This window comes from Pipistrellus hanaki (genome assembly GCF_964339955.1).
Source record: "Pipistrellus hanaki genome assembly, chromosome: 8".
Taxonomy (NCBI): domain Eukaryota; kingdom Metazoa; phylum Chordata; class Mammalia; order Chiroptera; family Vespertilionidae; genus Pipistrellus; species Pipistrellus hanaki.
In genome coordinates, this window is record NC_140510.1 from 64225545 (window position 1) to 64253427 (window position 27883).

Sequence of the window (27883 nt, forward strand, 5' to 3'; positions counted from 1 at the left end):
TCTTTTGGCATATGTCTGAGATTTTGCTGCCTGAGGATGCTTCTAGTATTTTTATGGTTTCCCGTCTGATGTTTAAGTCCTGTATCCATTTTGAGTTTATTTTTGTGAATGGTGTAAGTTGGTGATCTAGTTTCATTCTTTTGCCAGAAGATAATTTTTATTGATAGATATAATTGTCATGTGGAATAGCATGTTCAGATTAGTTGAGCAGCTGATTTGAGTCTTCCTGGAGGAAAGTCTCCTTGAGAGGTTAGGTGATGATCAGAAGATTTCTTGGGAGAGCTAGTGAAAGTTAGTGGGCCAATGATAGTGTCTGTACAGTTTTCTGTAAAGACACTAACTCATTGCTGTTGCATCTACCTCCATGTCAGGTAAACAATTAATAGTGCATACTTTTAGAAGGCAGATAAGACACATTTTCCCTCTAGAGTTGTGTTCACAAATTCTTTCAAATTATCTTTTATCTTGCCGAAGCCGGTTTGGCTCAGTGGTAGAGCGTCGGTCTGCGGACTGAAAGGTCCCAGGTTCGATTCCGGTCAAGGGCATGTGCATTGGTTGCGGGCACATCCCCGGTAGGGGGTGTGCAAGAGGCAACTGGTTGATGTTTCTCATTGACGTTTCTAGCTCTCTATCTCTCTCCCTTCCTCTCTGTAAAAAATCAATAAAATATATTTTTAAAAAAATTATCTTTTATCTTCAAGGACTCTACACAACCATTTTTGTTAATAGCAATTTCCTCAGACAGGCCACTGTAGGGTAGGTCCTGGAGCCATTTTCTGGTTGCCATTGTAACCATATCATACTGTGACCATGCCCTGGTTATGTTGATTGACCATGTCTTTTACAGAGGGCTAATGTCACTGCCTATCGGCTTTTAAAATTTCCAATTTTTAAATTACCTGTAGTTTTTTATGAATGATCTATTGTATTTTTGACTCTATGTGTCTATTTATCACATATTTAAAAGTTTTAAGTAGTGTAACCAGCTGTCCCATCTATACTGTATGCATATGAAGACTGCCTTTGATTGGTGGAAGGACTGATACATGGATGTTGGGAGGACTTCAGGCTGTAGGGTCAGACAGATCTGTGTTGGAATCCCTCTTGGCCATTTTCTAGCCTTTGAACTCAGTCACTATCATGGGTATTCTGATATGAACATCCACTATCTCTTCCTTGCCAGTGGTTATTATGATTATGATGCATCTCTTAGCAATATTGTGTCTTCATGACCTGGAACACTGGCTTTGCTCAAAAAGGGCCATCTGATCTCTGGATTTGTTTTTGACAAGTGACCAGTTAAAGTAGTTTTTTTTTTTTTTTTCTCTTTTTCCCCAAATGTGTGGGAATGGAAGGAAAAATCACCCACTATTTTTCATAGATGTTTATCATTGAATATATTACATGGCATTTCCAATTTAACCAGTGAGCCTAACTGATGACAAAATTCATTCTGGTAGTTCTACGTGTTCTGTGGAATGTGGAGTAATGTATACAGAAGAATGATTTATGTGCTTGGATTATCTGTGGAATTTAAAGAATTAGTTTTCTTAGGAAACTAGGACCCATTGCCTTAGTTCTTCTTACAAGGTTCGTATATTAAGTTGATTTTAAACATTATGTATCATGCATTTTAGGTTGGTTAATACCACAGTCCACAGGCATCTAAGGTTGGTTTATATACTTAGGAGGGACAATGATTATTATCTAAGAGTTGGGTAAGACCCTAAGCAATCATTACGTGGGTCTGTAAAGAATTAGTTAGCACAGTATCTCTGCTTTCCTTGGATTGCATCCAAAATCAACCCTGGATGGTAACTTTCAGAATTGGCTCCTCCAAACTCTTCCTCCCAAAGTGAATGTGTCACAAACACTGAGCCCATGACTAAAACTTACCAAGCAAGAAGAACCAATGGCAGTTCTTAGTTTCATAGTTAAAGATACTCTAATGCTTTCCAGTGAGGTTTATAGAACATTGATATTTAATTTTAGAATCAATGGTATTGTTTTACTAACTCTATCCACCCTAAAACTAAAGTAAAAAATGAAATTTCATTTATTTAAAGTGAAGATTGGGTTTTTTGTTATTGTTATCAGCCTGAGACCTCTTGTACAGTCTTGGAATGCTTGCATTTGCTTTGGTCAAAAGACAATCATATTTGAGATCCAGATCTCTTCTTGACTCAGCAGCTTACCAGCCATGCATCTGTGGGCAGTGCCTTTTCCTCTAGAACTGAATTTTCATTAATTCATATCATATCCACAATTCTCCTTAGCTTTAGCATTCTGAAAAGTGTCTTGTCCATTATGTTGGTAACTAGAGGCCCCATGCACAAAATTTGTGCACGGGGTGGGGTGTTCCTCAGCCCAGCCTGTACCCTTTCCAATCCGGGACCCCTCAAGGAATGTCCAACTGCCTGTGTAGGCCCAATCTTACAATCCAGGACTGCTGGTTCCCAACTGGTTGCCTGCCTGCCTTCTTGATTGCCCCTAACCGCTTCTGCCTGCCAGCCTGATCACCCCTTTAACCAGTCCCCTGTCAGCCTGTTTGATGCCTAACTGCTCCCCTGCCAGTTTGTTTGCCCCTAACTGCCCTACCCTGTAGGCCTCGTCACCCCTAACTGCCCTTCCCTGCAGGCCTGGTCTCCCCCGACTGCTCTCTCTTGCAGGCCTGGTTCCTCCCAGCTGCCCTCCCCTGCTGGCCATCTTGTGGCAGCCATCTTGTGTCCACATGGGGGCAGCCATCTTTTGTGTTGGAAAGATGGTCAATTTGCATATTACTCTTTTATTATTCAATGTGCACACATATTTAAACATCGCTCTCCACTTTAGATCCTTATAGCTCTTTTCTAAACCAGAAAACACCCCATGACTGATTTTCAAAGATAGACAGGAAATCCAGGGGACTAGTTAATAGCCCAGAGTTGGAAAGAGTCCTGGTCAAAGATCTAAAGGCATCTTGATGTTAGAAGGTGTTCTATTACATCATTCTCAGTATTGTTTAGGGAAGCATTATTGTGAAAAGTCCTGTAAGCCCTCGGTGCTGATGGGATCAGTTATTAATTCATTCTGGAGTTCTGCAGCTGGTGGACAGTGCCGCTGTCCTGCCACTTGAATGGCACCTGGAAAAATCATAAAGACAACATCAAGAGATGGATGGTGATAAAGGCTTGGTTCTCATTCTGAACCTATTGGTTTAAAAATGAAAACAAGTTTTCCCAGGAAAAAAATAGTGACATGGCTAACCCTAATGGATGGCATTAATGAAACTCTTAAGTTTTGTACTTACCCAAAGTTTCAGGTGTCCTTAGAAACTTGTTTTCTGCTTATTATGCCATAGTGATTCTCCTAATTTAGCTGCATGCTAGACCTACAGCCCAGTCTCCTTATTTGTCAAAATTATTCCCTTAGATTGTTATATTATTTATTGTCTCTATCTCATTTTCTGGGAGGGGTAATGTTGAATGCATTGGAAACAGATATTTGGTAGTCAGTTGAAAAGTTAAATGTTTAATACTTATGGCAATTATATCATGATTGTTAGTCTTATCAGTAAATGGCTCAGGGATATTTTCATTGACTATGCTATGATGATGGATCATTGCATTTCTTTTACTATAACATATATAGAAAAAAATTCACTGTGCTCTTATGTTGCTTTTCACGACTTATCCATCAAAATTGACACCAAATATACTTGTATGCTGAAGTATATCAACAATTCCCAGAAGAGATTAATTTATCTTCTCTTCTGCAAGCAAAGTTCTGCCATTAAAATGTGAGGCAATGATGGATTTAGACATAATTTGACACCATAACATTATTCTAAACATTAATCATCTCGATTCTCACAGTTCTATTGTAAGTTAACTAAATAAATTACATCTTACACATTACATTTTCTTTCTTATATTATGAAACTGCCTTGGAGTAAATGACTGCTTCATCTTCTTCATTCAAGTGATCATTTGCCATAGTAATTCATTCACTCATTTGCCATGAATTGAGTGAGGGCCTACTATATGACAGGCAGTGTTCTGGAAGCTTGGGATACATGAACAGAAGGGAAGATCATTACTCTTGGAAGCATACATTGTAGAATGTGGAATAATGACAATAAAATAAAAAATTCCTAAAACAGTAGGTCATAAATACTGTGAAAAATAATAGAGTGGGTCAGAGGATGAGGAGTGTTGGGGAAGGGTGGTAAAGGTGGTACATGGTATTCATGGTGGTCAGGGTAGGCTTTACAGGGTAGGATTTGTGAACAGACTTGATGGGGGAAGAAAGTGTTGAATGGAGAGCACAACTGGTGCAAAGGCCCCGGGGTAGGGTGAGCCAGTGGGGCTGGGATAGGGTGAGTGAGAGGAAGAATAAATGATGATGTCAGAGTTAGGGAGGAGTACTTTGAGTGGGGCCTTGAAGATCATTGTAAGGACTTGACTCTTCCTTTTGGAGAAGGTTTTGAGCAGAGAATGACTTGCTCTGACATACGGTAAATCTGTTGTCTTATTAAGAACAATGGTAACAGAGCAATGAATGAAGTAATTGTTATGGTCTTCCTAATGAGTTCTCCTAAAATTTCACCAACTTGTCAAAAAATTTTTAAAATATATTTTTATTGATTTTAGAGAGGAAGCAAGAGGGAGAGAGATAGAAATATCAATGATGAGAGAATTATTGATCAGCTGCTTCCTGCATGCCCCCTACTAGTGATGGGGCATATGCCCTTGGCCTAAATCCAATCCAGGACTCTTAAGTCCACAGGCTGGGGCATGTGCCCTTGACCTAAATCAAACCCAGGACTCTTAAGTCCACAGGCTGATGGTCTACCCACTGATCCAAAACAGCTAGGGCCAACCTGTAAAAATGTAAGGAAAGTGAAATGAAATTAAGTTTCTAAGGAAATTTATTTGCATTGTTTTCTAGTGCACTAGTCTAGTATGTTCAGGTTTATTTGCCATCATAGTATCAGAATGTAGGAGTCTGTTTAGGTTTAATGAAAAGATGAATCATTTAAAATTAGAAATTCTACCTCTTTCAGCTTTTTGATGTAAAATGACTGAAAAGAGCCCTTCCTTCTTTGATGTTTATAGTGGCCCATGGTTGACTAATAATAATAATAATAATAATAACCCCCCCTTCTGTGTAGCATTAGATTAAATTCCTATTACTTGGGAGGGGGCTACACAGGGCAGAGCAGAGGCAGCACTTCCAGCCAGGCTCCCTGACCATCAGGGGTAGTGCTGGCTCCCAACTGCCAGTGACACCATCAGAGAGAGCTGGGTTCTCAGAATCCTTGCCGTTCAGTCAAGCTGCGTCTCCTCCTGTGTTCTGGGGTCTCACTTTGCCATTGGGAAGAATTTATGTTAACTATTTTTCACTTCTGATTAAGAAAATGCTTACAAATACTGGGCTATTTCTTGAACTAATCCCAATATCAATAAAGCTGCATTTTCTTGGGTGGGGTGCGTTAGGATATGGGGAAGCAGTGTTTGGCAGAGTCCTTGTTCCAGTGTCCCTATTACTAACTCTGCCTCCAGCTGTCCAGCAAAAGTTCTGAAAAACATTGTAACTCTATCATGTATACTACCTGGGTAACTGGGAAGCCCAGCATTTCCCTTCCTGTGTTAGAGTATTCTCTATTTCCTTAGCAATCTTTATAATTTATAAAATTATTATAATACCTAATTATTAAAGAAGTTTTGGGGGGAAAAGCAGAAATGTAAATAAAGAGAAAAATAAAAGTCTCCTGAAACCATGCCTTGAGAGAACCATTGCAGTGTTATTTATACTATTACTTTTTTTCTTCTAATATTATAAAAAGTGTTCACAATATTTCAAATGATCGGGGCTCAAAAAAAGAATGTTTACAATCTTAATCACATACATATAAAGAATACGCATATATTCCTGCTTTGGCTGGTGTGTTCAGTGGTTAGAGCATAGCCCCAAGCACTGAAGGTCATAGGTACATACCTGGGTTTCGGTTTGCTCCCCACCTCCAGTCTGGGCAAGTGCCAGAGGCAACCAGTCAATGTCTATCTCACCTCCCTCTCCTCCCCCCCCTCTCTTTTTGTTTCCCCCCTTCCACTCTCTCTGAAAATATATTCTCAGGTAAGGATTAACACACAAAAAGAATTTACATATATTCTAAATATAAATTCTTAAAGTATAAAGTTACCTTCTAAAAGTAAGAAGGATAAAAGGGAGAATCTAAAATTATATAATAGTATATAGCAAAAATGATATAAAGCAGAGCTAAATGACATAAAATAACTTCAAAATAATATAAAAATAATAACTAAAATGATATAAAAATAATATTTTTTTTCATATCAAACACTGAGATGTGACCGTGAATTTCACAAGGCATGCATTTCACATTTACTGGCGTGACTACCAGGGGGGTTTGGCAGTATCAATAATGAAAGCCTGTGGTCATTTGCTCAGTTGGAACCTGTCTGGTTTCTTTTTAACTTGGCAGGCATGCTGCTACAGAGTTATGCAGTTTTTCTAATGTTTGTGTTTAAGTCTGTCCTTATTTTTATTTTTCTAGAAGTTGAAAGCTTCACATTCTCTCTCTCTCTCTCTCTCTCTCTCTCTCTCTCTCTCTCTCTCTCTCTCTCTTTGTAATCTGGAAAACCTTTCCTTAGTACAGTCCCAACTTTTCTGTAACATTTGTAATTCTGTCCTTGGGCAATAAATGTTAGAAATAGATGTTTCTGGTAGACTTAGACTAATGAAGGCCCAGAAAGTATTCAAGTTTAACCCCAGAATCATTATTTGCAAAAGCCCTGAAAAAAAATTATGACTAAATTATGTATACTACTTGGGCAAAATAAATAAAACAGAAGGGAGAGTGTGGGGTGTGAAACCTCAACTCACTGAAACCTCAAAGCAAAAACAGTTGCAGAAACCAAAATACATTTCTGCAGAAGTCTAAGAAGTTAGAGATAGCTCTGAACCACAATGAGGCATTAGCATATAGTTGTTCATTTGGAATGGTATTGGATACACATCTGAAGAATCTGATTAATCATTTACCTTGCAGAATACATTCTGAGACTAAATTATTTTGTTTTGGCATCAAAAGTTTAGCACGGTAAAAACTTTCTGCTCCAATCTTAAGAAATATCTCTGGATGTTGTCCAGAAATATATATTAAAGAAGTAGCAGTCACAGCTGAAACCAGTTTGGCTCAGTGAATAGAGCGTCAGTCTGTGGACTGAAAGGTCCCAGGTTCCATTCCGGTCAAGGGCATGTATTTTGGTTGCGGGCACATCCCCGGTAGGGGGTGTGCAGGAGGCAGCTGGTCAATATTCCTCTCTCATCGATGTTTCTAGCTTCTATCCCTCTTTCTTCCTCTCTGTAAAAAAAAAAAAAAAAAAAAAAAAAAGTAGCAGTCGCTATTTTCTTCCTAAACCCACGGACACATTTCCAAGGCCCCTCTTCCACGCTGGCCTTTCCTTGTCGAGCCATTCAGGGGCAGGTTCTTTCTGAAGTTGTTTCTCACAGGTTCTTTCTACTTGACTAACAGTATATACCAGTTTCAAGCACATGTAATTTCAGCAGATTGTTTAAGGTGGATTTCAACTAATTAGAACCAGGCTGCTCATTTCATAGAGCACTGTTGCAAAGTTAAATCTTTTCTCAAGATTTCATATTCAAGATGGGCATACCAACACAATATGCAGATTCACCATTAATATCCTTACTTTCAAATACTCCCTTTCCTCTCATTTGATTCAGGAGATCTTGGTCTTCTTTACTCTCTCGTAATCAGTGCCCTGGAAAACTGGAAGTCAGAAAATGATGGCCTTGGCAGGCAGGCATCTCCCCTTGAGTGCGCATTGTGAGGCTAATTAGCTGTTGCACCGCCACCTTGGCAGCAAGGCTCTGCAGGAGGGTCTGTGATGTGTTTCCAACCACTGCCGATGGCTGTCCTGTTACGTGGGAGCCATAGGAGGGACCTAAATTTAAGAGCGTGAACCCAGGCATCAATAGGGAGGTTCTCCATGTTTAGCTCTACCTGGCTGTGATCACAACTTATTATTATTATTACTACTATTACTATTAAAGGACCATTGTTCATCCTCTGGGAAAGAGACGCAGTGTAGGGTGGATCACAATTCAATGTTCTACTGAAGTTGGAATAAAGACATCCTTGCCTCCCACCTTTGTGCTCTTCATCCCACCATTCACAGGTCAGGGAAATTGTCATTCTCTTTGGGAGCCGATGCTTCCATCTTCCTGGTTCTTCTCGTAGTTACCTTAGATTTCCCACATGTTCTTCTAGAGTCAGACACGCAGAGGGGACAAGTGACCTGCCATCCTGGGACTTTTAAAAATACTTTTCTTAGAGAACACCCTGTGGCCCGACCCTGGTGCTGGGTGCCATGCTATTAGGGTAAGACCACTTAATAGTTGCAGGAAGTGAAAAACACTTACATATGGAATCCTGAGCACTAACACTGACAAACACTGAAGTGAAATTGGGGCATTATAAACCTTGTTCACTGCATCCAGTTTTCCCTGTCCATTTTGGCTCCTTTTGGATACAAATTTAAAAGGTAACTGGCTGCATTTGATTTTCAGTAAAGCTTTAACGTTTAGAAAGAGGAAGACCTGTAAATGAACTTATCTCCAATGTGAGGATGTATCTTGGAGTTCGGGTGAATTGTCTTCACTGAGTACTGGTGATTTACAAAAAGAAAAATAAATATTTGCACTTGATTGATAAATGTGTTTGCTCACATTTGATAACACTGCAGTTTAAAGTGCTTTAAAAGGTTCATGCAGTCAAGAAAAGGGTTGGTCTCACCCAGTACAGATTGATGGACATGTTCATATTTAACATAGTTACATAGATAGTAGTAATGGGGAAACCATCCTACTGTGGCTCTAGCACATTCTGGTTTATATGCCCAAGTATGTACATGCTTATTTACTGTGCTCTCTCTCTCTCTCTCTCTCTCTCTCTCTCTCTCTCTCTCTCTCTTCACCTGAGGATATTTTTCTATTGATTTTAAAGAGAGAGAGAAATACATCAAATTATTTCCTCTTGTATGCACCCTGACTAGGATCCAGGCTGGGGAGGAGCCTACAACTGAGGTATGTGCCCTTGACCAGAATCGAACCCAGGACCTGTTGGTCCGCAGGCCAACACTCTATCCATTGAGTCAAATCTGCTAGAGTTTTACTTCAGTTTCATCGCATATTGGTTGTTCAAGAATATTCTTGAACTATAGGTTTACAGAAAGATAATTTTTTTTTTTTTTGCGGGGGTGGGAGGATGGGGGGAAGAAATGTGGATAGTGGAGTGGAATCAAAATTTCAGGAAAAATGGTCCTTATTGAAACCATGGATGAAACTCTTAATAATTTACTTCACACTGAGGTTGAACACATCTCAGAGATAATGCAGGAAAAATGCCCCATTAAAATGGTTTGCTTTTGTTCATTTGGGATTTGTGAGGTTATTTGTTAAAGTTGCTTAAGAACTACTATGTCTTAAATACAATCCACATATTGCCCAAGAATATAATTTCTAATTATGGCAATTATTTTTTAAAGGTAGGGTTCATTACTAGGAATCAAAAAGGCAATATACTATTAATAATTTTACATTACATTCTATGAAAAAGTACTTTTAGATGCCCTTATGTTGAAAAACTGTCAAGTGTTTAAAACAATGTAGCAAACAATCACTATTATTTTTTTACACTGTTAAAATAACATTAACTGGGACATTTTATATAAGCATTGCTGATTACAAGGGTCAGCATTGGAAAATGGTTCATTATTGGAAAATATTGAGATTTTTTATTTTTTATTATTGAAAGCAACCCAGGATATAACTAACCTTTCTTACCAATCTACACAGAATTATATATTTTCCCTGGGATATTTTGAAATGCTATCTTTTAATTAATTCAGAACTTAAAAAAAGAATTGACAAGCAACCCAGGATGTAACTAACCTTTCTTACCAAGTTGGACAAATTTTGCTTTAGGGAGGTAGTGGGGAGGGGTAAAATGTTTGACTCTTCTTCATGAGAAGCACTGTAGGACCTGGATTTCACACCCAGTTTTACTCACTTCCTTTGTGGTCTTAATGAGTCTTTTCTTGTCTTGGCGCCTCAGTGTTCCCATTCAAGAATATGGAATTGGAACCAATAATTTAACAGTGTTCTTCCAGCTTCACTCTAATCTAAGCCTCTCTTGGAGGACACGCTCTACATTTCAGAGGTCTCTAAACTTGACCTGATAAAGTATGCAAGCCTGTTGCCACCACCGTGACTGCTCCCTTTCCTTTCATTTATCTCCTAGTCCTCCTGGGTTCCTTGGCTCAGAAAATTGGCCACCACACTTGGGCTTTATTCTTGACTCTTCTTTCCTTCTCAAACCCACAGCTTACCAAGTCCTATTGGTTCTATTGGGATAGCTTAGAATCCCTCCACTTCTCTCAGTCCTCATTGCTGCATTGGAAGCCCCTGTGGCCATCATTTACATGTATCACCTGCTTCTTATGCTTCTTCATTCCCATCACCCTTAGCCCAAAGTCCAAACTCCTTACTGTGGCTTATAAAACCATCCTTATATTTGCTATATTTGCGCCTGCCATTTCTCTTCACTCTTCCTCTCTAGGTAACCAGCCATATGTACTATTCTCGTTTCTTTGAAGACACCGTATCCTTTCTCTCCCAACTTTCTTTCCTTGGCCTGATCATTCTTTTTTCTTTAAATACCAATTTTTATTTATTTTTTTATCATTATTTTTAATATTCTTATTGATACCATAGGGGAAGGGAGAGGGAAAGAGAGATAGAAACATCAATGATGAGAGAGAATCATTAATCAGCTTCCTCTTGCATGCCCCCACTGGGGATTGTGCCCTTGTCCGGAATTGAACCCAGGACCTTTCAGTTCTCAGGCCTATGCTCCATCCACTGAGCCAAACTGGTCAGGGCTGGCCTGATCATTCTTAGTTAGTCTTACCCTCTCTTTTCTCTAATCATTTCCATTTGGCTAATCCTCTTGATCTTTCAGGTCTTATCTTGAAAGTTACTTCCTTGATATGTTTAGACAAGGTTATTTAATTTTCCCATAGCTGCTTGTACTACTTCTGCTTTAACACATCATACTTGGATGTAATTCTATGTTTAATTGTCCATCTCCCTCTGCTAGGATGTGTGTTCCATGAGGGTAGGAACTTGTCTGTCCTCTTCTTGGTGGTATCCTCATCTCTTGGCACAGTGCCTGGTACATGGTAGTCATTCGAATACTGGCTATATTAATACATGAAATAAATAAGGAAAGAAAGGTAAAACCGAATACATTTTCAGTAAGAAAGAAAGCCAACAATATATCTTCATCCTCTCCTTTCCTGCCATACTTCTCTTTACCTCCCACCCCAGGGATTCTCCTACCAATACAGGCCTGTTGAAGTTATTTTATAATTTCAGAGGAAGTAATGGCTCTTCCTCTCTATAGCATTATACACCCTTGGTAGAGATATCCAGTCCATTCCCTCCCCCTCCTAAGTTCAAGTTCCTCATTGCACTTATTTGTATAAGAAGAGATAAGAGCCTACGTTTGATCTAGTTGAACTGCATAGATGACTTCAGATTATTTTTTACTGCTTAGCGAAAAATTGCCACTGCAATGAAATTTGTTTAAAGCCTTTTTCATCCATCTTGTTGTCACTGCTGTGATATATTTAATAGTAGTGACCCAGACTGATTCAGTACTAATGTCATCATTACCTTTAGTTGAATATTTCTTCTATCTTAACCTCTGTAAGCACAGGCCTTTTGTTCCTTTTTGCTCATTTAAAAATTTGGCACAGAAAATCTTAGTATTGGATAGGGTGGGGAGATCTTCAAGAAATACTCTTTAGCCACTATGGAAAACAGTGTGGTGGCTTCTCACAAAATTAAAAATAGAGTCATTATATGATCCAAAAACCCCTCTTCTGGTTTAGCCGAATAATTTGAAAACATATATTCACAAAGATGTATGCACCCCTATATTCATTGCAGCGTTATTCAAGTGGGCAAAACTTGGAGACAACCAAAACATCCTTCGCTAGATGATTGGATGAAGAAGATATCACACACACACACACACACACACACACACACACACACACAATGGAATACTACTCAGCCATAAGAAAAGATGAAATACTGCCATTTGCGACAACATGTATGGATCCACTGAATAAATCTCATACTAATAAGTCAGATGGAAAAAGTCAAGAACCATACAATTTCACTCATATGTGGGATATAAGATTGAAAGCCATAAATGAAAAAACAAGAAAAACAAACAAAAACTCAGGCATAGATAACAGAATGGTGATTACTAGCAGGAAGAGGCATGGAGAGTTACTAAAAGGTAAAGGGCATCAAATATATGGTGACAGAAGAAGATTTGATTTCAGGCAGTGGGCCCACAATGCAATATACAGATGATGTATCACAGAAGTGTGTACCTGAAATTTATATATCTTAATAACCAATGTCACTCCAATGAATTTAATCAGTTAACTGCCACAATATTTTTAATTTAATTTAAAAAGGTCCTCCACTTGAGTCTATAGATGCTTATGACTGTTAACTGGTTAAATAAAAAATAATACCTTCTAGTTGTACAGATAGTCCAATATCATATTTCCTTTAAAGGTGGGTGAAGTCAGCCTAGTTGGTGCCCAAGTCTGTCTTTGCTCCTCCTTAAGGAGACAAAGTAGCATAGTCAGTTAAAGAGCAGGCTCTAGAACCAAAACCCACATCTGGAACCTTCTAGCTGATTGACCGACCCAGAGCAAAGTACTTAATTATCTTTGGCTCCAGTGTTCTTATCAATCAAATGGGGGTAATACCGTGTTTCCCCGAAAATAAGACATCCTCTGAAAATAAGACCTAGCGCATGGAAAGATAAGACATCCCCTGAAAATAAGACCTAGCGCAACTTTGGCAGAAAAAATTAATATAAGACACTGTCTTATTTTCGGGGAAACAGGGTAGTACTACCTACCTCTACCTCTTACCCATTTTAATGAAGATTAAATGGGGTGCCTGTAAAGTGGAACACTTGCAACACATGTCAACCATTATATAAGTAGGTCTCTGATGTTAGCATAAGACTTGCCTGGTTATAATTATTTGCATACATGGGGGAAAAATGAGTAAAAGTGGTAGTTTTGGCTTTGCCAGAAAACAAAAAGTGGCTTAAGGTGCCAAGTTCAAAGAGCCTTGGGCTGGGAGCCAGGAGATCGTGTTAAGTCTGCTGCTTGCTCACTACACGACCAAGGGTCCAGCCACCAGCTCTCTAGTCTGCATGTCCTTATTTTAAGAGGAGGCAGTTTGTGCGCAGTCAGCTCTGTTGTCCTTTCTAATGTTAGCATTTTATGGGTCCAGGTATAAGGAATTATTTCATTTCATTTTTCATTGTTAAATATATTTTTTATTGATTTCAGAGAGGAAGGGAGAGGGAGAGAGAGCTAGAAACATCAATGATTAGAGAAAATCATTGATCAGATGCCTCTTGCACAACTGCCACTGGGAATCAAGCCAGCAACCCAGGCACATGCCTTGCCTGGGACTCGAATTGTGACCTCCTGGTTCATAGATCCATGCTCGACCACTAAGCAACACCATCCGGGTGGATTATTTTATTTTAAATACTTCCCTGTGCTAGACACTGAATAAATATTTGCTAACCTTAGTGGAATCTACTGACTTTATCTCTGGAATGTGGAGGACTTGGTTTTATGATTTTGAATTGTAAACATAGAAAACAACGATGACGATGCTTGCAATTAAAAAAAAAAAAAAAAGACATAAAATTCAGAGCCAGAGACCAGTTGTGCATTAAGGCTGCAGTAATAAAATGCCAGGAACTGAGTGACTTAAACAACAGAAGTTTATCCTTTCCCAGGCTGGAAGTCCAACATCAAGGTCTCAGCAGAGTTGAGTCCTTCCTGGGCCTCTGAGAATCTGTCCCGAGCTTTTCTCCCAGCTTCTAAGGCTTTGCTGGCCACCTTTGGCATTCCTTGGCTATGCCCTTGTCTTCACAGGGTGTTGTCGATGTGAGCCTATTTTTTTTTTAAAGTCTCCCCCCTTTTTTATGATACCTGCTATATTGGATTAGGGGCCTAGCCTACTCTGGTTTGACTTCATATTAACCTGTAATGACCACTATGGGGGCAGGAGAAGGGGCAGGAGTTGGTTGACTTCAACACATAAATTTTAGGTGATGCAGTTCACCCCACAATAAGCTGCTGATCTGTTTTATCAGTATAACTACCCATCTATCCATCCTTCCTTCCAGTAACCCTGTCATGCATACAGGTGGCAGGATAACAGACGATCTTATGCGGAATTTTCTTTACAGGAGGCTTTTCAATGTTTTACATAAATGTCCACTAGCTAACTCTCACCAGTTAACGTTTTGATTTGTGAATTGTTCATAACTTTTGAACAATTCCACCTCATTCCTCTTTTTCACCTTACTGTCCCTCTTTTTCTACTCTTCCCAACCCTTCCCTCATCACCCAATTCACCTGATTTTCCTTTCTCACTGAGCATTTTGCTTGTTATAAGCAGATAGTTCTACCACCAGATGGTGTGCAAGGATTGGCAAAAGAATTGAAATACGTTGGCCAATGTGTCTGCTTTTCTACATTTTATTTCAGGAAAAAGCTTGATATAACAAGCCAGACAGGAGAGTCTGGGATTGTCTAGATTTTAATTAGCCCTATAAATGTCCTCTCCCTTTATTGTGGAAACAGAAACCTGAGCTGGAAATTTTGAGGAAGAAAGAAACCTATAGAGTTTGATGAATAAGGGTTACTAGGAGATTCTGATCTCAACATTAGGCTGAGAGGTGGGAGCAATATTCTTGAGCCAGAGGGCCACTTCCTCAAACAGAAACAACAGAAAGGGGAAAGCCATGGAGTCCAATAAAGCTGTAGAATGACGTTTGTGAAATAGGGACTTTTTCATCTAACTCCGGAGTTTCCAATGAGACCTGAGCCCAAAAGCAGCACGCAGACCACCACCACCACTTACAATTGGCTTTGTCAGCTTGAACATTGTTGTGTTATTATTACTGTTACTAGAGGCTCTGTGCATGAAGTTGTGTATGGATGGGATCCCTCAGCCTGGCAGGCGATAAGGGCTGATTGGGCCATCTTGCCCAGTCCCGATGGGGGTCTATGAGGGTTGGCCAGCCCCGGGGGGGTGAGGGGAGATTGGGGGGTGCGCTATTGGATGGCTCCAGAGCATGTCTGACCCTCTCACCCAGTCCCGATCACCAGACCCCCTGGTGGGCAGTGCATCATAGCGACTGGTGGAGCAGTCAACAAATAGATCCGACACTTAGCATATTATGCTTTTATTATATAGGATTATTGATTCCCAGCATTTAAACATTCCCAATGTTTTACATAACCATCCACATTTCAGGCTTTTTTTGAGGGGGGGAATAAAAAATTGGAAGAGCTGGCCATACTGGCTGATATTTTTCTCTTGGCGACACCGTATTATGGCTGAATTGTGGCTGTTTCTTCAGTTGGAACTTGTGATTTACAGTTTGACTCTGTCCCTTCCAACCCTATTGTATTACACCGAACCTTTACCCTCATTTAAAATGTTACCTGTTTCTGCCTCACCCAAAGAAATCAGCAAAATGCCTTTTTGGGTACCTATGACATGGCTGTCAGGGACTCTTCCTATCAGAACATGGAACCATTTGGTGAAAGGTGATGGAGGAGGAGTGGCATGATTCACAAGGAGGAAGCAACGTGTGTTTTTTTTCTTATCCCAATGAAGATAAATGGGAGTATAAATGGGTGGTACAGTCTTCTGGATGATTTGTTAGTGATAGCAAGCATTTATTTTGAGCTCACTCTGTGCTGGACACTGCACTAAGAAGTTAACATGCACATTACATCCTTCAGCATTACTGACATCATTACTGTTGTCATCCCCATTTTACAGGTAAGGAGACTGAGGTCCAGAAAAATCAGGCCATTTTCCGGGTTTATTTAGCTCATAAACGACAGAGCCAGGATTCAAATGCAAGCTCTCAAAATGCCTGTGAGCACAGTCTTTTCACTAAACCACCAAGTTGCTCCACTGCCCTCCACCTCCAGACCCAGATGTGGCTTGGCCTCATGATGGATGCCTGACATGCCTTGGGTTTAATCTGATACAGGGATTCAGTTACACCATTTTGGCTGGATGACATGTAAGACATTTCAAATAGCTGAAATTTTAATTTCTGGTAGGTAACAAGCTTGTTTCAGAAAGTCACTAAACTTGAGGACTGGCAGATTGTCAATGGACCTTCATGCTAAGAACATATATAAATGACATCAGGGATACTTGTAGTCTGGCAAATCAGATTTCCACTATGGGAATGCTGGTAAAGTCTGTAATAGGATAGATCCTTGAAGGCTTAAGCAAATGACCGTCTCCTCTACTCTGTCACCCTCCTCCTCTACCTTCTCCTCCTCCTGTTCCTCTTCTGCCTTCTCCTCCTTTTTTTCCTTCTCCTCCTCCTCCTTTTAGCCACAACAAATCACACACACACACACACACACACACATACACACACACACACAATGCATTTTACACCATTACCCAGTAAAAGTATATGCAATTGAATCAAAAGTTTCTTGAAACATACCCTTAATATACTTGATTGTTCTGAAATTATAGATTGTTTGGAAATTAGAGAAAAATGATTACTAGGGATCCCCCATATGAACACAGCAGCCATGATAATTTTTATCATTCCTCACCTGCTCTCTATGTTTCCACCTACCTCCATAGTCATGTGGCCAGGAGACAGGCTGTGAACCAGTCTGTCTGGTTACAGAACCACAGGATCTCCTGAGTATAGAGCTATTTCCTTGAGGTATAAATGTATTTGTTCAAAGCACTTTGACATTTACGTAGTACTTGGCCTTCAGATAGAATGTTGACTGATTTTTATTGAACTTGCTAACATTTTCATTAAGCATTTTTCCTCATTAAAGAATGACACATATGAATTTTGGAAAATCCAGGCAAATACAAAGAAGAAAATAACATTTATAATTCAACTATTCCAAGATAAACATAATGAACAATTCAGTGTATTTCCTTTATATAATTTCTATGCAACTATAGTTTACAATGTTGCTATAATATTCTGTGTGCTATTTTATTTCTTTTAATATATGTATTTTTATTGCTATCAGAGAGGAAGAAAGAGGAAGAGATAGAAACATCCAATGATGAAAGAGAATCATTGCTTTCAAACCTCCCGCACCCCCCCACTGGGGATGGAGCCCTCAACTCAGGCATGTGCCCTGACTGGGAATCAAACTGTGACCTCCTGGTTCATAGGTCAACGCTCAACCACTGAGCAACACTGGCCAGGCCTGTGTACTATTTTATATTGTGTTTTTTTTTTTTAAGTTAACATTATTCCATAGGCATTATCACTTATTAAAATCCTTTAACAAATACCATTTAAATTTCTTTTGTTATTGGCAATTTAGGCAGTTGCCAGTTTTATATATTTATTTTTTGTGTGTGTTACTATAAAGACCTGCAGTAAACATCTAATGCTCGAATATGTACCTACATATTAAGGCACATCCTTAAGAAATATTTTAAAAGTAGACTTACTGGGTGTACAGGCATGGGCACATTTGGACACGTGGCACTGACCCTTGAGTCACCTTTGGGGAAGGTTGGAATTCTAGAGAAGGCCTTTGATTTCAAGATGAGAGGGGATTAGTTATTCAACATCTACATATGAGGAGTCTCAAAAGAGAGGGGCGGAGACTGGCAGTGTCAGACTGAGAACCTATGTTCCCAAAGAGGTAGGTGAGAGCTGAAAGCTAGGGCAGGAGATAATATTCCCTGACAGAGGAAGAAAATAAACCAGCTGAGGGTGGGTTGGCCAAGTTTGTGCATATGGGTGTCCAGGTGTGGGAGGAGCTGGGAAATCCCACAGAATGGTGTTTGCACTCTTGGCTTTTTTTTTTTTTTTTTCCCCTGAGAGTTAGGGAGTGATGATGGAAATGGGAACTATGAGGGATTTTGGTGGTGATCTGGAATAACCTGTGTAGGAAGTAAAAGGGTGTTCTGCTTAGTGATCCTTTTTTTTTTTTTTTAAAAATATATTTTATTGACTTTTTACAGAGAGGAAGAGAGAGGGATAGAGTTAAAAACATCGATGAGAGAGAATCATCGATCAGCTGCCTCTTGCACAGCCCCAACTGGGAATGTGCCCGCAACCAAGACCGGAATCGAACCTGGGACCCTTCAGTCCGCAGGCCGATGCTCTATCCACTGAGCCAAACCAGTTTCGGCTTGCTTAGTGATCCTTTACATGAAGAGGTATCTGGAAAGTTTCTAAGTAACACAGGTGATTCAGATGAGCTGGAACAGCATAGATTTATGGCTGCACCAATCTGCAGAGTGCCTGCTGTCTCCGTAGAGAAGCAAAGACAAGAGTGGAGGGACTTGTCTGGGCTGGGAATTTGCCATGGTGGCAGAAGTTGGAAAAGGGGCAAAGTTGGTAAGGACCCTAGCAATAGGATTATTTAAGTGATATATCATGAGATCCGACCACTAGAGGAAGGGTTGATGGAATTGAAGGAAAGGGACATAGTCTGTGTATTTATATTTACAGCTCGGATCCTGAAATATAAGCCAGTTCTGAAAAGGGGGTATTCATGGTGTGACAGTATTGGGACAGACAAAAGTCCTGAATACCCCTCTTCTTGGAAGCTGGTTGTGGGTCCACAACATGGATTCAGATCAGGAGCAAGGAGATTTTCAAACATTAAGAACCAAAACTGCTATTGGAAGTGTTCGTTGTTTATCTTCAACTGGAAGGAAAATGCTAGTTGGTGGGAATGCAGATTTGTGCAGCCACTACAAAAAACAGTATGAAGTTTACTCACAAAATTAAAAATGGATCTGCCTTATGACCCAGTAATTTCACTTTTGGGGATTTATCCAAAGAAATCCAAAATACTAATGTGAAAAGATATAGGCCTCGCTTTGTTCATTGCAGTGTTATTTACAATAGCTAAAATAAAATACAGAAACAACCTAAGTGCCCATCAACAGACGAGTGGATAAAAATGCTGTGGTACATTTACACAATGGAATGTTACTCGGCCATAAAAAAGAAAATGAAATCTTACAATTTGTGACAGCATGAATAGACCTAGAGCAGTGGTTCTCAACCTTTTTAATGCCATGACCATTTAATACAGTTCCTCTTATTGTGGTGACCCCCAATCATAAAATTATTTTTGTTGCTACTTCATAACTGTAATATTTCTATTGTTAATGAATCATAATGGAAATATCTGTATTTTCTGATGGTCTTAGGCTCTACAGCAACGGTTCTCAACCTGTGGGTTGCATAGGGGACACTATGTAAAATGTATGGTTGTCTAACCACAAGGTGTACACCTGAAACCTATACAAAATAAAATGGAGAGGAAAATTAAAATTAAAAAATAGAAGGAAGATGCTAATACTGGATCAGAGCAGCAGCACAGATACATTGGTATTGGTCTGTTTTGTGCTTTCTTCAAAAGATTAATGGCACCTCCCTAGACATGCTTCAGAAATATATGATGAAGAAAAGAGTCAGTTCCTGCTCGAGATCAAGGTGGTAATTTTGGGCTGTTCTCAGTAAGGTCAACCATTGTTGTAGCAGGGGTCCTCAAACTTTTTAAAGTGGGGGCCAGATCACGGTCCCTCAGAGAGCTGGAGGGCCGGACTATATGAACTACTAATCCCTACTGTAACACCTCGGCTGCGCTCACTGCCCAAAAAACCTGGCGGGCAGGATCAGACTCCCCTGGGGGCTGCATGTGGCCCTCGGGCCGTAGTTTGAAGACCCCTGTTAGGGGATACTCTGAGGACAAGGAGTGCCTGGATTAACTTTACATGTTTGGATTTGAGGGATCATGTGGGGCAGAACCAGACCCCTCAAAAGAGCTGCTGACACGTGTTTCCTTCTGGGTCAGGGATGGGAGCTATTGGTGCTACAGGGTGCCCACTTGAGCCAGAGCATTTTGGTCAAATGTAGGCAGTAAGCCAGCTCAGTCAACTTCAATGGGTTTTCTGATTATTTCTGGAGTTGGTGTTTGCAGGTATTACCAGTCTCTCCATTACCCCTTTCTTCTCAGCAACATTATTGGGGAAAAAAATTTGTCTGGTGGTTGTTTTCTGAAGTCAGATGAAGTTTGTTGAGGATGTCAACTCGAATTTAACTTGGCTCTTTGTAATTATTGAAGAAAACCACTCAATTTCCTTTTTTCCTGCTCTCAAGCTAATGCTAATCAAAAATGATATTTGATTAACCTCTTGAAACATCTGCCTTGAAGGACTAAATTGATAAATTGGATTAAATCAATTGCTGGAGGTGATGACTCTTGTGAACCACTGGGATTCATTTTGCCAAGTCTCTCGAGCTGTTAAATCTGGAGGAGGTGTAACAGACACCAGGCACCCGTGCAGGACCTGAGAGATCCAACTCTTTCAACACTGTCTTATGCCGTGCAATCACAGGATAAACTTGAACCTATTTGTTGCTTCTTTTGAATTTGGAATGCATTTTTATATTTTGTATGGGCTCATGGATATGTGTATTATGTCCCTGATTATTCTTTTCCTTTGAATTTGTTAGAATGAAAATAATGCTCCTTGTTTATTGTTCTCCATTGTTGATCCATGTTTTAAAAGATAGGCACCTGTTCTTGAATGAAAGTTGCAACATAGAGGAACTAGAAAGTGTTCTACAATTAAACTCAGCAATAGTTATAGCCTCTCTCTGGGACTTGGGCATTGATCTCAGTGCCCCAAATTAAAAGAACATAGAGCCTATGGAGAAGTATGGAAGAATTGCAATCATGATGACTCTGGCATCTGAAAATAGGACCAAGAAGAAGAAGACATGAAACCCGGGTTATTTCTTCTGGAAGGAAAAGATTTAGGCTATACTTAAAGGCTGTCTTCAAATTTTCGAATTTAGCTATTATTCTGAGGATAGTGATGTCTTTTTATACACTCTGTGGATAAAACCAGGGAAAATCCGTTTAATTTGAACTGATTTAGATTAAACTAATTTTAAAGAGATTAGATTAAATGGTAAGAAGAAAACTTTCTGTCAGGAAATGCAAAGTGAACATTAAGAAAATGTGTAGATTTCATTTCTCTAACAAAAATCTGCTTACTTATGAAACATCAGACGAAATACTCTTATCCATTGGTGATTATCCAAAAAAGGGCTTGTTCTCAAGATTCTGAGGTTTTATTCTATCACCATTTAACTTTGTACTTGTAGAATGCTACTTTATGATTATTCTAGAGGCCCAGTACACAAATTCGTGCATGGGTGGGGGTCCCTTGGCCTGGCTGGCTATCAGGGCTGATGGGGCCATCTAGTCCAGTCCTTATCCGGCCGAGAGGGGGAGAGGGGAGGACCACAGGAGTTTGGCTGGCAGCGGGAGGGGAGGTTGGCTGCGGGATTGCACTGACCACCAGGGTGCAGCTCCTGAATTGAGCATCTTCCCCCTGGTGGTCAGTGCATGTCATAGTGACTGGCCGGTTGTCCAGGTGTCCAGTTGTAATGGTCACTCACGTTTTTATATATATATATATATATATATATATATATATATATATATATATAGCCTTAGAAACAAAAACACCTTTCTTGATATGATTCTTAGAAAATAATGACTGTGTTGCATTATTTGGTTACCTATACTTGCTCTGATAGTGAAATGGGTATTTAAGAAAATGCTGTGTGCTAAGTAAATATTTGAAATTCCAGACTGAGGGTAATTTTTCTTAAAGATAGCAGGTGTGTAGGGCTCTGTAACTTGCTTTCTCTTCATTTACCATGTCTTGGTCTTCAAGACCTTGTTAAAACATATGTTTCCTTTCTAAGGAAGAGATAGTTTATTAAGAAGACCTCAAATTCTATAGATTGGAGGTAGGGAAAGTGCTGAGGAAAGCCTGGTTTCTTTCGGCCCTCAGACATTGCCACCTATTGAGTTTGTATGACTTAGGCCAGGATGTTCAGAGCCCAACCTTTTCAATAAAAGGAGTTAAATATTTTATTTGTAAAAAGTTTAAAGAATTATTTTAGTTCTCAGTATACAGGATGTCCCCTCAAAAATGTATACACTATTAAAATCTGATAACTCAGTTGATATTTCTTTCTTTTCAGATTTAACCTATTGGAATTAATAATTATTCAAAGTGTATATACATTTTTTGGGGGACAGCCTGTATTGAATACTGGAAGTTTGCTGAGAGTATATTTCAGTGCTTTCATCACACACACAAAAATGGTAACGATGTGAGTTGATACTTTAATTCACTTTGCTATGCACATGTATTAATAATGATGTACACTTTAAGTATGTACAACTTTTATTAAAAATGACAGTTTGTGGCCCAGTCAATGTAGCTTAGAGGTTGAACATTGACCCAGGAATCAAGAGGCCACCTGTGGGAACCCTTAACACAACCCACGTGATTAGGGTCCACTCAGGGTCCGGTTTCTGGAGGAGGCCACACACTAAAATGAAAAGAGAGACTAGAAAAGAGTTAATTTGGGACAAATGGAGTGCCAGGCGGGAGTCAACCTCTAGTGGGAAGACTCTCTAGGCTCTGGCCTTGCTATCCTTTTTATTGAGGCTGCCAGTACCCTTAAGCAGCTTTGGGAAACACCCAGTACCCTTAAGCAGCTTTGGGAAACACCCATAGCCCTTAGGCAGGTAATAAGTGGATTATCATATCAGTAAGGATTTACATGATTACAAGATGGGGAAGTTGCCTCAGTTACTATCGTCTCAATTATATAGGGTGTGGTTGGCTCTGACCTTTTAGAGCTTCAAGGTTGACCAGCCTCTTTCTATTAGTGAGACAATGATTGGTTTTCGGCAGCCACCAGTTCGATTCTTAGTCTGGGCATATACATGGGTTGGGCTTGATCCTCTGTGAGGGTCATGCAGGAAGCAGCCAATCAATGATGTTTCTCTCTGTCTAAAAAATCAATTAAAAAACATTTTAAATGACAAAATATGGTCTCCTTCTCACTCTGCCCCCCTTGCTTCATTCTCATTTCTTTCCCTTACTTCTCTCCATTATTTCTCTATTATTGTGTGTCTATAGTAGTGATATGGAACTAGGATATAACTTTTAAAGAAAAGTCTTCCACTGTTCTTAACATTTTCTTTTTGCTTGTGAAGGATGAATTTAATGTGTTCTTAAAAGAATTATGTACTTCCTTGACATATATTTCTCCCTATCCTGTATTTGTGACTCATAAGAGGAATTTTAAAAAGAACTTAACTTTCCCCTATAATATAAATAAACTTTGTGGTGTCCACATTTCTTTGTTTCTCTGATGAACTAAAGATAATTTCAGAGAGGACATTGTTTTCAGTCTGGGAAGCCTTTTTTCATTGGTTCAGAATTATAATCCTTTGTACACCCGGCCACTGAACATTAGTGTCTACATAGAATGATTTGGTTGACCAGGTTCTGTTTTTTTCTCTGTCCCCACTTTATTATAGATACATTTCATATTGCTCTTCAGTCGACAAGGGAAATTACGGCTGCAGAAATGGTACACAACTCTCCCTGACAAGGAAAGGAAGAAGATCACCCGGGAGATTGTTCAGATTGTGCTCTCTCGTAGTCAGAGGATGAGCAGTTTTATTGACTGGAAGGAGCTAAAACTTGTTTATAAAAGGTGTGAGTAACTTTATGAGAACTGAATTTATTCCTGGTTTGTTTAATCCTGAGCATTTTAGGATTGCAACACCAATTTCATCATTTACTGAAATCATTTGGTTTGTTTAATCCTGAGCATTTTAGGTTGCAACACCAATTTCATCATTTACTGAAATCTTTAAAGACTGGAGCCCAAATAACTGTACCCATAGACTAACTAGGAAAGAACTCTCATTTACTGAAAGAACTTTGATGTGCCAGGATGGAGTCTAGGTACTTAATCTACAGGTTGATAATGCACTCTGGCATCCTTATGAGCACCTACTGTATTCCCAACACTGTCCTAGTGGCTGTGGATACACTAGTGAACAGGACACAGGGCATCCCTGCTCTCATGGCACTTACTCATTTGTTAAGTAAACAATTTTTTTTATTTAGTTATAAGTACTATGGGGAAAATGTAGATTAGCACACTGCAGAAATGAAAAGCTCTCTTTATTGTTATTATTACTCATATTTGCAGATGAAGAAACTAATGCCACAGAGAGTTTATTTACATAATTAGTCCCCACTTACGGTAACTGAGTTGTAATTGGCAGAGCCAGAATTCAAATTCAGATCTTTCTGGCTTTAAATCCTATGTATTCTCTCTTTATTGTACCTGCTTGCCTGGGAAGACCGTACTGGGAAGAAACCTCAATTTATAGATGAGAAAACTGAGACCCCAAGAGATAGAATAATTTTTCCTATTAAGACCTAGATACTGGTATCCAAGCCAGGATCAAAACACAGAAAACATGACCCTGCATCCAGTATCTTCATGCAACTTCCAGAAGAAAAAAAAATTAGAAAGGCTCTTGCAAGGAGTGTTTATAAGGAGTGTTTGAAGGAGAAAGATGGAGTAACCTCTACAGACTACATTTAATGGGTTAAATGACCAGAAAGTGGGATCCAAGGTCAATATTTTTAGTATTTGCTGACAAGAAGCTTGTCAGTATTCTCCACCTGCTAGTTTTCTAAAACATTGGGTTTAATTGTATTTTAAATCATTATATAAAGAACTAGAGGCCCAGTGCATGAATTCATGCACTGGTGGGAGCATGGCCTGTGGGGATCAGCCTGCTGTGGGAGCACCACTCACCCTGTCAGCCAAGCAGCTGTGGATCCACCCTCTGAGTGGCTGCTCCCACTGTGGGAGCACACGGACCATCAAGGGGCAGCTCCTGTGTTGAGTGTCTTCCCCAGGGTGGTCAGTGCATGTCATAGTGACTGATCGACTGGTCATTCTGGTCATTCTTCCATTTGGCTGCTGAGCTTTTACAATATATATAAAGATAGGCTTTAGTGGTTCTCTTGACTGATATTACAGCTATTGGCTGTATAACAGTGAATAAGGCAGACTCTGTGCCTGCCTTTGGGAAACCCTGATATGGTGGGGGAGATAGACCATGAAATGGACAATGAAGAAACCTGATGCTCTGAAGGGGGAGGCACAGGGATGCATAACAGGGGAGTCCAATCCAGTCAGAGAGGATAGACATTTCTTGGCAGAAATGACATCCAAGCTCAGAGCAACAGATCAAGTGAGAGCCACACGAATGGGATAGGGAAGAAGATACACACAGAAGAAACCTGTAGAAGAAATACAAAGGACTATGATTTTGAGATATGGAATGTGATGAATAATGATTTCATTATTGGATGGGAAGCAGGAGGTAACTGCATCTTCACTGGGGAAAATCTACCTTCAGGTTGTTTAATGGGTCATCATATTTTACTTTTTTTTCTTTTCAAGGTATGCTAGCTTATACTTTTGCTGTGCGGTAGAAAGTCAGGACAATGAGCTCTTGACGCTAGAGATTGTGCATCGTTATGTGGAGTTGCTGGACAAGTACTTTGGAAATGTAAGTTGTTCTGGTCTAGTAGAATCACTAGGTCTCCATCTCAGCTCTTACTTCAGTCTGTCTTCCATCACATTCCTTCTCTCTCTCAAGTGTAAAATATGAATTGCATTTGTACCAAGGATCAGAGCACAAGGCTTTCCCCACTTTCTGGAATTCTTAATTGACAGATTTCAAGGCAAATGGTGTCCCTGTCTTCAGACCTCAGTGCTTGAGACCTTTTTTTATGCACTAGAGTGTAACTGTGAAAAATTCCTTCTTTGTCAAGGACTGTCATCTCTCTTTTAGTTTATTCTTTTAGCTCCTCTATGGCTTCTTCTACTAAGTTACACATTCTTTAATATTATTTATGCATGAGAATAAAAACAACAAAAATAATACCCTTTCCTTTCATATTGCTGTTTTCTCTCCTTGCCCCCCAGTAATGTCTTACAGGAGGTGACCCAACCCACCAAACTCATTCACTCCGCAGCTGCTCACAGCTTGGTTCCACCTCTGCGGCTCCAAGGAAATCAGTTACCACCCGCCTCGCCCTCGTGGCCAACACCAGTGACTCTTCTTAAATCTTCACTTGCTTAGTCTCCTGCAGCACTGGACCCTGGCTCACCACGATTCTTTCTTTAAATTTTCTCCTTATTATGTTGCCAGGACCTTGAACTCTGCTAATGGCCCCTCCTGGCTTCTTCCCCTGAGCTGCCTCCCTCCTCCTGCTCCCTAAAATGCTCTGCTGCTCTTCCTATTCTGCTGTGTCTACCTGATTTTCTCTCCTGGAAACCTGTGACCAGGTGACTGTTTCTCACTTTGCTGAAAATGCTCTTTGCTGGGCTTCTCAATCATCTTAGTCTTCAGTGCAACAAGAACCAAACTCACCTTCTGTTCTGTCTTGTGATTGAATTTATTGTGTCTCAGGATCCTTTGAGCTTAACCAACATTTACTATAATCTGCCTCTGTCTATTAAAACTAGGCTAATATTCCTCTCCTTCGTTCCTGTCACTAACTAGTCTAGGTTTTTTTTGGATCATACTTTTGCTTTTTTGGAGCCTCATCTCTGGCCCTCACCTGGCCTATTGGTTACCATCTTTTTTTTTTTTTTTTTTTTTTTTTTAATATATTTTATTGATTTTCTTATAGAGAGGAAGAGAGAGGGACAGAGAGTCAGAAACATTGATGAGAGAGAATCATCGATCAGATGCCTCCTGCACAACCCCCCCCAGGGGATGTGTCCACAACCAAAGTACATGCTCCTGACCGGAATCGAACCTGGAACCTTTCAGTCCACAGGCTAATAATCTATCCACTGAGCCAAACCGGTTTCAGCTCATCTTCCTTACAAACCATAGGTCCAGGGTGACATTCCTCCTCAGTCATGCTCCATCTAAAATTCAATCTTCTTAGCTTGCTATTGAAGCTTTCTAAACCTTGGTCCCAGGCCACTTCTTCCACTCTCTCACTTCTCTCTCTTTACATCCCTGACACACCCAAGTGCTCCAGTCACATGGGCCAGTCTGGTACTAGCCTTCACTCACACGGGATTTGCTTGGGCATTGAACTGCTAGTCTTTCATGATCATGACCTAGGACTGACTTTGTTTTTTTCAACACTTGTAACCATCTGTGGACCATATTTTAGCAACCGTTCCAGAAACAATTAAGGTAGTTCACACTCCAAATACATAAACATTGGCTTTGGAAAATGATTTGGTAAATGATTTCTTGCTCATTGAAGATTTTTATGTTGTGTTATTAGAAGCACTTACTTCCACTAGAGTTTTCTGTATTCCATTTAATGGAATGGGCAGCATTTACAGTATTGGTTGGGTTTTCATCAGATGTGTTGCAACTTTTTTTTTTATAAAGTGAATGCTTAAAAGGTCTCTCAAAGAATTTTCCTGCTCTCTCTCCTTCCCTCCCTATCATCCCCTCCTTTTTTCCTTTGTGAATTATGATAAGACCTAAGTGTTGCTTCAGGAACATCAGGTTGTTGGTCCCTATAGAAGTAATGAGACAGCTAGATCACTTTTCTTTCTCTTTCTCCTGGTCCCCTAAGGTTTTTTTCTTTCATTTTTGAAAGAGAGATTTGCAAAGACATAATAGCATATTTTTATATTTGAGATTATTTGATATTATGCTTTTTGTCATTCAGGTGAATTCTGACATTTTGGTAATTCCTTTTCAAATAACCTCCAGGCTCTGCCTTTTGCAAA

The 27883-nt window shown here is 39.7% G+C and overlaps 1 protein-coding gene across 1 annotated transcript in view; it reads left to right on the forward strand.

Annotated features, from left to right (window-relative positions):
• AP1S3 (adaptor related protein complex 1 subunit sigma 3) overlaps positions 1–27883 on the forward strand; it is a 53592-nt gene that overhangs the window by 15068 nt on the left and 10641 nt on the right. Inside the window, exons 2-3 of the mRNA XM_084892632.1 lie at positions 23619–23797; positions 25574–25682. Of these exons, the coding sequence (XP_084748758.1) occupies positions 23619–23797; positions 25574–25682 (288 nt within the window). The remainder of the gene's footprint in view (positions 1–23618; positions 23798–25573; positions 25683–27883) is intronic.